The sequence below is a fragment of the Pavona decussata genome, unplaced genomic scaffold, assembly GCF_977016875.1.
Source record: "Pavona decussata unplaced genomic scaffold, jaPavDecu1.1 SCAFFOLD_1, whole genome shotgun sequence".
Lineage (NCBI taxonomy): Eukaryota > Metazoa > Cnidaria > Anthozoa > Scleractinia > Agariciidae > Pavona > Pavona decussata.
The window spans coordinates 1,096,492-1,109,209 of record NW_028145425.1 but is presented as its reverse complement, the minus strand read 5'-3'; the positions used below and the strand labels follow the sequence as shown (position 1 = coordinate 1,109,209).

Sequence of the window (12,718 nt, the reverse complement as noted above, 5' to 3'; positions counted from 1 at the left end):
TTTATTGACAAAGTTCTTGTATTATGTAAATATTATTCTATAGCACTTTTAAGCGATACAAAATTACAACCTTTAAGCCGTAAATGCAATGACCACTGCGCATCGAGCCATATATGTAGGAGTCTTACCTAATGTTGCCAGGGTTGCCGACATTAAAGACAACAATTCGCAGTGGCGACGGACTCGATTATCTTATCAGGTACGAGTATTCATTTTCTCTTCTCGGTAAATTTACAAAACTGTCACAGATTTTGTCTTCAAATCAAAACGCAATTAAACTAGATTGGGACAGATTAACGTTCTTTAGAAAATTGAATTACGTTAGTAAGGTAATCTATTCACTTTAAGGACTTTAAGGTCTTGCACTGTTGGTCTTTGTTGCCACAAACAGGAATCCATTTCAGATCCGGAGCAGGCTCGAGATGAATGTATTTCTTGAAATCAAAGGCAAGCTTTAATGGTAAATAATCCGCATATTCTATTCCTTTCCTAGGAAGAAAACACAAACAGAACATCATGAAAACAAATTACAGTCGACTACCGACAACTCGAACCTTCAAGGGAAATTGAAAAAGGTTCGAGTTATCAGGAATCGACAATAGTAGACAATTGCCTCTATCTAGCATAAAAGCCCTCGAATTATCGCCTCCGTTGTTTCAAGTGGATCAAATTCACACGGGTAACTTTGCTGAAGGGATGGTACCTCAACAGAAAAACTTCACTGTATAAAGTGAATATGACAGAATTTTTTTTTGCTTGATCAATCTTCATGTTGTTTCTTCCTCTGCACAAGAAAAACAACCGAGGAATAGAGAAACCTTGCCTGGGAACGCAGACCTATTTCCGGCTGTCGTTTCTCGATATTTTTCGGCGGAGAGAAGCGACAGCCAGCGGAAATACTTCTGCGTTCGCAGGCTAAGAGAAACCGCGAAACTACTGATTCTGTATTGATGCTATCGCACCCAACAAGAAGTGAAATGTGACGCTTTTGTATGCCTCAAAGGCGGGGAAAAAAACCTTATAAGGTTGTTTCTTTCGATTTTCATAAGAGAACAACACAAAGATTTGATCAAGCAAAGAAAAAAATTCAGTCCTAAACACTTTAATCGGCCAGTAGTTCAGGCTGACAAATGGTGCTTTCCTGAACCATGTACTACCATATTCTTGGGACACGAATGTTGTTGTTGTTTATGGAATTTCTATCTTCTTTTTCTCGTTAAACATATTCTTAACCATAAATTTCTTGAAAGATGTTAATAACTACACCGGGACTTAATGCTGAACTAGCGCTGGTGGCCGGCATACTTTTCTCTTTCCGTTTGTATCATTTTGCGAAGACATCAAAATTATGAAGCGACAAAGTATTTGGGAACGTTTGGACGTTTTCTATTTTACTACGGCGTGAAAGTTATCGACCGAACATTTAAACTTAAAGAAAGGTGTCCTCCACTCTCAAATTATATCAAATTGTTGGACTTCAAATTCCTTTGAAAGACATGAAAAAATTATGATGTCATAGGGTTGTTCAATTGTTCCACACAAAAGCCTTATCGACAGCTTCCTCACTATGGTGTCACAAGATCCAAAATGGCGGCGTAAGGCGAAAGGATAGGCGATACTCAGCGCCAATATCATTAAACTTTTAAACGTTGTTTTTTAATTTTTCAAAAGGAATTACAATTATTGGAATTAGCACTTTATTTGTAAACAATTGAATATCAATGTGTTATAAAATTAGGAGAAATTTTCTTAATGTGGGATTCTACTAATCGAATCAGGATTTTCCAACGTACGCACGTGCTTTGAATGCAATGTTTTGGTTCTTTATTGTCGTATTTATTAGTAATTAATTTTATTACTGATTAATGTTTTGGTTGCTTATTGCCTTATTTGCTATGATTAATTTTGTTATTTCAATTACCATGCAGAAGGCCATCGCATCTATTCTTTAACGTATCACGCTAACATGAATACAAACCTACCTTGAAATTTTCACCCGAAAGAGTTGGCTTGTTTTCGTGATTTCAGGGTCTGTGAAAACAGTTTTCTCGTAGATAGCAATTTTCACTTGATCCGGTTTTTCTCTAAGACCTCCAAAGATTTTCTAAAAAATTAAACAACAGTAGTGTTAAAACTATTTGTTCAAAAAAACCTTTCATTTCTTTCATGCCAGAGAGTAGGGAGTGGAGTTCCCGGTGAGCTGGTCTGGTCTTTGTGCTATAGAGGGCCACTGGGTTATTAGTTTCCATACTGTCGTGGGACCGTGGGAGCAGGGATGACGCAGTGGTGAGAGCACTCGCCTCCCACCAATGTGGCCCAAGTTCGATTCCCGGTCTTGGCGTCATATGTGGGTTGAGTTTGTTGTTGGTTCTCGTCCCTGCTCCGAGGGTTTTTCTCCGGGTACTCCGGTTTTCCTCCCTCCACAAAAACCAACATTTCCAAATTCCAATTCGACCTGGAAACAGTGGATGGACGAGCCACCCCGTGGATTCCACTGAAATTCCTATTTATTATTTATTATTTACTGTCGTGTGCTGCCCTCTTAAAATAAAGTCATCAGCTCAGTTCAGTTCAGTTCATGAACAATTGTTTACAAATGAGTTCCTCTAGAACTCGTTGGTTTTCCTGAATGACCACTTAGGCTATGCTGATATAAGTATATATAAATACTTAATTTATACTCTCTTGAGTTAGATAAAATTGCTACAACACATCAGCGTCAAACAGAGTCGTTTAATCATCCTTCCCTGCACTGCCTTCAAACAGCACTTACTGCATACTCATTCGCGTCTCTATACAGCAAAACCTGTTGTCATTTTTTGCATCTACAGTATACATAGAGATAGAAATTTTATAAGGCCGTCCCCACGAAATGTTTCGTTTCTCATTGCCCTCCCGCTTCGTAAATGTTATTTATCACTTATGGGAATAACTTCTTTAATCTCATCGAACTTATCCAAAATCATGAAGTACCACCGAGTCTGAAGATGTGTATCATGATGTTATTTAGCCCACCTGAACACAACGTTTGAATATTTGAAAGAAGGCCGTTGGTGATTTTACTTTCTCTAACAGAACCTCCACTCTTGCAAAAAATTTGACGTTAAAATATTGCAAGTCGTGTCTGAATTTCAAAGATTTCTTTAGCAAGTGGAGATAGCATATAGTGTTCTAGAAATTGAAAATGATTAAGGCGCAATTTCTTTGATTGAAATTTCTCGCACGCCACCAATTTGGATTTTATGACGTCACAAGGCTGTTGCTATTATCAAGCAGCAAAAGTTCTTTCTAAATTAACTGTTTAATTCCCGCTCGCTGATTGGCTCATAGCTATTGTCTCTAAGAGTACAGACAATAAAAATGACTTCAGATGTACGCACGCGCTTTCTTAACGGAAAATAAAGCAACTTCCGCTCTTACTTTTTCCACGTTATTGTATTAAACAAATGGACAGAAGTTTTCTATGGTCTATACTCTTATGGACCATAAAATGACGCCATAAAATGTCCTAAACTTGGCAGTAAAACCACTCGCCTACGGCTCGTGGTTCCCCTTGACTTTTTGAACATTTTTTGACGTCATTTCATAGTCTTTAAGAGTATAGACCATAGAAAACTGCCGTCGATTTGTTAATTAGTGTAGAATATTTGGGGAACCGTATCAGGATGTCACGGAATACAAGATGGCGGGCCGTAGACAGCTTAAAGAGAAAATGGCTGATAAGAAAATCCAATTTTTAGAACACTGCAAAGCTTTGAACTTTAGACACTATTTCGAATCATTTAACGTCAATTTGCTTTTAGAGTGGAGGTTTTAAGAAGCTCCTGATAGACTAACACAAAACTGAATTAGCAAAACCAACTTGTAAGTTGTCAAATATTAGATTTGCACATGTTATTATAATTGGTTATGGGTTAAAATTAATAAAAAGTGATTAATTTAAGCATTGTGTCTTGACTCGATAAAGAAGTAAAAAACAGCAATAAACATGTATACATTACCGGATTATTTCCGCCGGGTGTACGAATGGGGGTAAAAAGGAAGTTCCCTAAGCTGAACTTGACAAGCTTGTTGCCGTGGAAACTGTGTGGTTGAATTATGTGAGGATGGGATCCGATGATTAGGTGTACTCCAAGGGACATTAGGTACTCCGTTATACGAAGTTGGTACGGAAGAGGTGTCAGAAAACTTTCCTGGCCCCAATGAAAATAGATAACCACAACATCCACTTTTGTCTACAAATTTGAGAAGGAAAAAACACGTATTACATCATGTTACGTAACTGGTGAATATTGCCACTCCATCTTGACTCTGATGTTGTAAAATCATGTCACAAAAAAGTGCATTCCCTATGTTTTGGTGTCATTTGAAGGGATCGCGAAAATAATTTTTCCTTTATTACGGTCATACGTCGTTTGCTGTATACTATGCAATTATACATAATACACTTAATGTATGGTCCCTCGGGAAACTAGTTAGTTTTGTTTTCCCGAGAGTCCTGATGTTTCCCCCGACTTTGTCTCAGGAAACATAAGGACTCTCGGGAAAACAAAACTAACTAGTTTCCTGAGGGACCATACATTAAGTGCTTTATTATATATTTAGACTTTCCCTTCAACAGTCATAGCAAAACAAACAAACAACTGAGAGGGCAACAACTGAGGAATTGTATCCTGGTCAGCCCGGTCGGGATATATTTGTATTTGATCAAGGGCACGTGACCAAGAATCAAGCAGTCACAGCGCTCGTCTTGTTGAGTGAAAGTCTAGGTATATAACAATTACTGTTGAACATACCTTCAAACGTTTGACGTCTCTTGCCGCAATGTCGTCTCGATACACAGCTGGACCAGAGTTAAACTCCATTCGCATCTCGGTACAGTTTTTATTTATCGAAGGGCAGTCACAGTAACCCAGAAATCCAATCTTTATTCCTCTTTTATCCACAATAAGCGGAACCTAAGAACATAAGGAAATCAGGAGGGGAGAATTCTTTGGTTACTAGTCGTTTCGCTACGTTGTAGCATAGTCCATTTGATGGATTTTACAAGTGACATACGTTTTGATATCATTTGAGCTTAATTTCATCCTCAGACGATGCTTATGAACGGCATTGACTCGGCTAAGATAATTAAATTATCAATCCAACCCACTTTTAGAACAAGAAATAATTACATTTGTATGTTTAACGCTGCAGGGAAACGACTAAGTTGCAACGCAACGAGTAAGTTGTAGTGAAACGACTGGTTAAAAAAAAACTGGTTCATTTTATTTCATACTATTTACACAACATAACATAAAAAGTAAAGTATTACAACAGATAATTACAAGATAAAAATAAATACAGTACAAATTATAAAATGTGTGTGGTGGTCAAAGTAGCAAAGGCTTTCTGGTGTTTTACGGACTGCAAGCCGGCAAAGGCGAAACTTATCGCTTGAAATCAATGCTGTTAGAAAACTGCAAAGATTTCTCTTACGTTTCATACCAACAAATCATTAGACAATTGTTTGTGGTGATTATTTGAATAAAAAAATTAACCTAACCTAAGTGTGAAACGCTGCGGCTAATCAATTAGCTACCATATCTGTCTGATAATCTCGATCCGCAAATGGACAGATTTAAAATAAAAATAGTTACTTGATCAAGTTCAGCCTCGTTTTCTGTATTATTTATAATTGTATAAATTTATTATGACCTTACCCGTCGAGATCAGCGAGAGGAATAGCCTATGAGTATCGCGCTCGAACCCAGGTCCCCACGATTAGGTGGGCGCTGCGTCCCGGGCTGAATACTAGGGAGTTTACGAAGCCACGACGCGACCCCGAGGAAAACGTCGATTAAAAAATAAATTTATATTTTACCTACGAATCTCGCGATACTATAAAGTCATTTACTCTGTTTATCAATGACAAAACTATTCCAAAACTCAATCCGAAACACAGCGATAAGATTTGAAATAAAAATTCAACATTTAGTCGTGGTGGTGCACGTTCTCCAAACAACGCAGCATTTGGTCATTTCACGTTGTTGTTTTGCAGAGGACTGCAAAGAAATGTACAAAGATTTATAACGCACGTGCACAGCTTTTGTTCTGTTAATTAATTCTTTTGTTTGGTGACGTTCCCGTCGCCGTTGCCGTCGTGGTTTCGTAAACTCCCTACTTATATTTTCAGTGAACCCTCCCCCAGGAGCCCCTCTGGTGATTACTTTTTCACGTACTACACCCAGTTATTTAGTCGTGCTGTTTACCTGTGAGGAATCATAAGGCCCATAGCTTACACCAAAGTACTGTACTCCTGCGTCTCTGAGAACACGCACGGTAAAATTTGCACCAGCGTCTCCAAAATCGTTGAAATGATTGTTAGCAACGGTGACTGCATCGAAGCCTGCAAACCTAATTAAATCAAGGCTGCTGAGTGAGTATCTAGAGAATGACATAAACTTCAGTCTTTCAATGATTCTTGAAAACCTCTGTCAGTACTGATGAGAGCTATCGAATCAACCAAAGGACAAGTGAAGGAACTTCCATCAAGCTACTCGATTTTTTGACTTATCCTAGACTTTATCCGGCAATAACAATATTTACTAAATAAACCCCTTCAGGCGGCTGGTATAACGGATATCTGATTGTGCGAGAAATGAATAGTTGGCCGAGTACTAAGGACATAAAGATATATTTAATTTGTTATTAATAATACTAATAATATATACAAATGCAGCGTTGCAACCACTAAGCCACGGTTGTCTCAGTCAGCATCATTTTTTTTTGGTGCTGTATGTTTGATTTTGTTGATGATGTCCGATGGTTCGAGCCCTAATCTCTTCCTTAGTTTTGTACTCAAGGACAAGAAAATATGCTTCATATTGTCTTTTGTTCCCCAATTTTATCAATAGATGCCAACAATCCGTTAGACTACCTTAAAAAATGCTGCTTTGGCTCAGTGGGTCACTCGTGACTGACTGGTGCTACATTTGGTAACTTAACCAAAGACGAAGACGACGGAAACAAGAAAGCCAAAACCAAACAGTTTAATGACAAAACCAGTTACTGTACATGTGCATAATAAATTTTGATACATTTTTTCCCATCCTCTACAAAGCAACTGTTAGGGACCTTAAGCAGCGACGACGACGACAACGGCAATTAGAACTTCAGAAACAATAGATTTAATTAGCAGGACAGTAGCTCTGCACGTGCGTTATAGACTTTGGTACATTTCTTTGTCTTCCTCTGCAAAACAACGGCATGAAATACACATAATCAAGGTTTTATGGAGAATGTGAACATGCTGGTTTTTTTTCCTTTCTCTTTCTGAACTTTAAAGCCGCGCCTAAGACGTTAACTCCTGGATAGTTCGGCCACATTACGCAAACTTAATGGGTAGAAATCATCGCTAATTTATTAAAAAACGCGAATGTAATCCCGTTTTCCTTTGCGTCGTCATCCTCTCTGCTTAAGGTCCCTTACGTGAAATAACCAAATTCAAGGTTTAGTGGAGAACGTCAGCACACTATGGCTGGTTTCTTAAGTTAAACACCTGGGCCCAGTTGCTCGAAGCATGGTTAGCGCTAACCCGGGTTAAATACCATGACAACCTATAGGTTTTAATCTCTCTTAACCAATGGTTGGTGCTAACCATGCTTCGAGCCACTCAGCCCAGGATAGTTTGGCCATATTGCACAAGTTAAACGAGTTGGAATAATCATAAAGTATTTCAAATTTCATTGGCTGGACTTTCCTGTCGTGATACCGTTACCTACTTGAGAGCTGAGACACTCTGAGGGCTTGCATCCAGCAGCTTCGTTTTACGACCTTTGTACTTGTAAGAAAGCAATGCCTCATTCACGAAAGAAGACTCCAGATTCGCTACAGAAAAATCAGCGTCCCGGATGAAACGTGCCACATCCGCCAAAGAAGTATTATATGTCTGGTGCTTGTGTTCCACATAATACCTCACCGCACCCGAGAAGGATACATCACCCACGAACAATAGAGTGACATGGTCTGCAAAAAAGCAATGGCCTCGTTATAGAAAATATACGCTACTTACTCCGACGCCAGTAGCTGTTACTTTTGTCTAAAATCAAGGGGAACTAAAGTAAGTACTGGTTTATAATAGAAACTAAAGCCTTGTTCACACTAAACTTTATTATATTTACGTGAAGTACAATTGAGGCTATCATACTTCACTTAACAAATCGACGGCAGTTTTCTATGATCTATTTAACAAATCGATGGCAGTTTTCTATGGTCTATACTCTTATAGACCATAAAATAACGTCAAAAAATGTTCAAAACTCAAGTTGAACCACGAGCCGCAGGCAAGTGGTTTCACTGCCAAGATTTGGACATTTTATAGCGTCATTTTATGGTCTATCGAGTATAGACCACAGAAAACTGCCGTCGATTTGTTTTTTACAATAACATGGAAAAAGTACGAGCGGAATTGGCTATTTTTTCCGTTGAGAAAGCGCGCGCGTCACATCTGACGTCATTTCTATTGTCTGTACTCTTATAGACAATAGCTACGAGCCAATCAGCGCGCGGGAGTTTGGACAGTTATTGTAAAATTAATTTTGTTCAATTATGATTCAGTTCACATCTAAAAAAAATTGGCAGGGTAACCTCACAATCTGAAATTAAAAAAAAAATGGCGGCCATGATTTTTACTGCCATCATCAGCGATTCTCAGTCGTGAAGAAAGGCTCGGAGGGCTGCCGTCGCGAATTTTGCGATATTTCTGCTTCAGGTTGCTAACTTAACACGACACTGTCGCGAACTGGTTGTGTACCTCCTTCGGCCATTCCTTGGCTTACTTGATCCCACACTAGTTTCTTATTAGGCGTGGTATAAAAATCGTTATGCACCGCCTCTTCATCCCACAAGGCAATAAGGAGTTTCGTCTCTTCGATTCGTGCCACCACGTGTCCGCCATTTTGGTCAATCACGCATGTAATTACTTCAAACAACCACTTTGAGGTTGTTTAAACTAATCATAATCCGATTATAATCAAGGAGTGTAATCCGTTGATGTGAACGACCTCCAAATATAATTCGATTATAATTAAGCCCTAGTGTGAACACGGTTAAAGACGGCATAAATTTTCAAATTAATAAAGGAAATTAATTTTAAGCGATTGTTGAATTGGTTCTTTGTCAGACAAAGAACTAATTCAACAATCGCGTAAAGTTATTAATAGCACCACACCGTCATAACCAAACAATATTATATGAATATTACAGTCATTTTCGCGTCAGGCTTTGTAGCCGTTATACTTCAATCCTGGAGAGATTAACGGATCAATATTGGGTCAGTAGCGCGGTGGTCACCTCCCTCGAGATCTTCAGGCTGGAACGGGTAAGAAAAATGTCCACAGGAGGGGAAGCTTTCGTTCCTCCAGACCGACCGGCCATTCTGCGAGGGTCGTAGTTGTAGAACAAACCGCCTTAGTCTTGATAGCCTTGGCTGGCCTTTTTCCAGTAAATCTAGTGACTTTGTTGTTCAGAGCGGAGATAGCATCTGCAAGGCAAGCCACCCATTCGGTTTACCTCTGCCTCTTGGAAGCTCCCTGCTAGTGGGATAGGTCCCTGTGAATTCGAGTGTTTCGTAAACTGCACCTTATTTAATGCTTTTCTTGCCTTTGGAAAAAAATGCCAAAACGAATTCGCACATGACCTTTCCTTATATTAGCGAAATCCAAATATCTGTATCTGTAACACGTACAAGTGAACATTGACTTCAGGTAAAATGACGATCACAAGAAAAGTAGCCATTTTCAATTTTCTAAGCAAAATAGAGATGGTTCTTACCATTTTTCAACGTATCCGTGTAAGCTATTGAGATAAAGAAACTAAGGATGAAAATCATGGTGGATGGAGTCACCATAATCTTGCTGTGAAAAGTACTTTTAAGTAAAAAATGACTTCAGGCTCTAAGCAATTCCGTGCGGTAATAACCCTCGTTAGAGCTTTGTCGCAATATTTTTCTCAAACTCGTTAATAATTTCTGAACTGAAACAAAGGAAATCACTACCGTGAAGAAAATATGTTATTATCATAATAATTTGCATGGGTTTGAGAAGCTACATCAAGGAAACGAAAGAATTTTCATCCGAATTGAAATCACACGGAAGTCACTTTAAGAAATCTCGGCTGCGTCTTGTTTTTTGAACCCACTTTTCGGTGTTTGGAAATCAGATGAAACATTCTTCCCCGTGTTTGATGTAATATATCAAACACGGCGAAGAGTGTTCCATCAGATATCCAAACACTGAGAAGTAAGTTGAAAAAACGAGGCGCAGCCGAGTTTTTTAAAACGACTTCGAGCTGTTTGGATATCTGATGAAACACACTTTCGAGTGTTTGATATGGCTTCTCAAATGATCAATAATTCTTGGAGAAATTCAAGGCTAAAGTTGGGAAAATTTTATGGTAATTAGGATCAGATATCCAAACCGCGGTCGCGGTAGTGATTTTCTTTGTTTTCTCTTGATGAATTATTAATGAGTTTGAGAAATATCGCTCCATGCTAATAAATCTCGTCAGTAAAAGGGCAAAAACTGAGTGATCTCCTGATTTTGAACAAACGCTTTCAAGACAATACTTCTTAAATATTAATTGGATAACACTCACAGGTTACCAACGCCTAATAAAAGAGTTTGTATGGCGTTTAAACTAAATCGAAAATTAAACAGCAATATTCTCTCGGTAACCTACAAAAATAAAAATAAAGTATGGAAAAGCTCAACGGGTGTTTTTGTTTTTGTTTGTGTGTTTTCATGGCTTCTCGGAGCTTCTGAAAGCCGTTTTGAGTGGTTTTGTCTCTCGGCGACTGGTACACGTGCAGCACTGTACTATGTAAATAAGAAGGTTGGAAAACTTGAAGTCCAATTTGACACATCATCTAAGGAGATCTAAGTTCTATAGGCCTGGTATCCCTTTCACAGTGTTCTGCAAGATCATTGTGTGAATCGAATGATCCATTTCTGTTTCTAAAGCTGGTTTCGTGGTTTCGTGTTTTGGTTCTTTTTTTCAAAATGGCGTATTAATTATGAAAATGATTTTAAAGGAATTTGCTTGAGGACCGTGCATATCACCAGTCCTTTTGCAGTGATGCGTCCGTATGCGAAATTACCGCTCTCGCAGGTCATTCAGTGTGATGAGTGGAAAGCAACGTTCTTGCGTTCGTCTCAATGTTTTAACGTCCCACGTTGTTAATGATTCCTTTTTGTTTATTTTCAGAATGTGTATGGAAGATTAGAGGTGAGACCCAATCAAGACAAAATAGATACATTCGAACACTTCTTGGAGACTGAAAACTTGCTTGAAATTGACTCACATGCTGAAAGTTTCCATATCTAGAAAAAAAATCGCTTCTAATTTTCCTGTAAAGGAACAAGCAAAAGGGCTGCGACAGCCTTTCTCCAGACCAAGACAAATAGGGGTATTACTACTTCTTTCGTGGACGTCGACGAGATGTTAATCAAACCCAGTGTGACCGCTGCCATTATTTCGCTGGCATCTGTTACACGAAAGTTTTTTAAGTTTTGTAGTTGTCTCCTTATGCCATGCTAATACCAGTCAGTTGTAGTTTTTCGCTTGTATTAAAATTTTTCTAGCTTATTCACGTCGTCTGCACACAAAGCAAGTTTTGGGGACAACTTTTTCTTTTCATGGCACGATGCTGGTAACCGATCAAATAATCTTTCGCTGCGTCGATGAACTCTGCATGGGGCGCGTATATGGTTACTGTGGGCGTTAACTTGACTTGCCGAACAACTTGAAGAGAAGATATCGCGAGGGTCAAGCACTTAATCAACAACTCTTTCCACTAGATTTCAGACGTCCTAATTTTTACTAAACGAACACGGTAATCTGGTGAATAACAACATTGTCGAGAGTTTACTTTAGTTGTGTCGCGATGACGAGAGTTGACGAGAGCTGTCGAGAGTTATCGAGCGCGTACGAGAGTTGGCAAGAAATGGTGAAATTTAAAGAAAGTTCACGAAAAATTAACCAGAGTTGACGAGGTTAGACAAGAGGTAGCGAAAGTTGAAGCCGGTGAGCGAGTCGGTGAAAGAGAGTTGATGAGAGTCAACGAGAGCTAGTGATGGTTCATCAACGAGAGCTAGACGGTTCGAGTGAAAGTTGACGAAAATTTATGACGATTGATTAGACTTGTTGAAAGTTTAGCGTATTGGCTAGAGCTGACTAGGGGAAGCGGTGTTGTCGAGAGTTAGCTAACGGCGGCCAGAGTTTATCGAAAATCTAGGAACTCGAAAGTCACAAATGCAAAACCTTAAAGGTGTTGGCACGAGAGTGAATTGAGGAGGTTCTTTCGAGCTGTCTGGTACGTTCTAGCCGAGTTTTAAACTGGTCACAGAGTTTTCCTTATATAAAATATTAATATAGTATATAGAGTATCAGTTTCATTTGACACGATCAATTGATTTGTATTTTGGAAATGAGTAACTACTGCTCATGGCCATGCTTATGCGCCACCTATGTTGACTGCATGGGGCATTTTGATGAGTGACTCATCCATGTAATAATTGGCTTAGTTGGTCATGCTCATCAAGTTTGAGTTGAGAGAACGTCGACTACACATACTTTAGCGTATGGGACATCTTTCCCAATATTGACAAAAAATCAATTAGTCGAAGTTATAACAGAGACAGCCACGAGAAGCAAAGTTGCTAGAATCACTTACAGAAAC

At 38.9% G+C, this 12,718-nt stretch overlaps 1 protein-coding gene across 1 annotated transcript; it reads right to left on the bottom strand.

Moving 5' to 3' along the window:
* Positions 1 to 322: 322 nt before the first annotated feature.
* LOC146490149 (uncharacterized) lies at positions 323 to 9,974 on the bottom strand. The gene is made up of 7 exons (XM_085097429.1): positions 9,814 to 9,974; positions 7,764 to 8,007; positions 6,252 to 6,396; positions 4,797 to 4,958; positions 4,002 to 4,235; positions 1,983 to 2,104; positions 323 to 489 (listed from the first exon to the last, which is right to left on the bottom strand). The coding sequence occupies exons 1-7, from the start codon at positions 9,887 to 9,889 to the stop codon at positions 339 to 341; spliced, it is 1,134 nt and encodes a 377-aa protein (XP_084953555.1). The 5' UTR covers positions 9,890 to 9,974; the 3' UTR covers positions 323 to 338.
* Positions 9,975 to 12,718: the final 2,744 nt, after the last annotated feature.

Excerpts from the sequence above, each read along its gene's own strand:
- LOC146490149 (XM_085097429.1), bottom strand. The coding sequence starts at position 9,889 with ATGGTGACTCCATCCACCATGATTTTCATCCTTAGTTTCTTTATCTCA. Across the intron at positions 2,105-4,001 it reads CACCCGGCGGAAATAATCCG|AAAATCTTTGGAGGTCTTAG; the intron begins GTAATGTATACA and ends TTAATTTTTTAG. Across the intron at positions 490-1,982 it reads TTTCGGGTGAAAATTTCAAG|GAAAGGAATAGAATATGCGG; the intron begins GTAGGTTTGTAT and ends TTTTCTTCCTAG.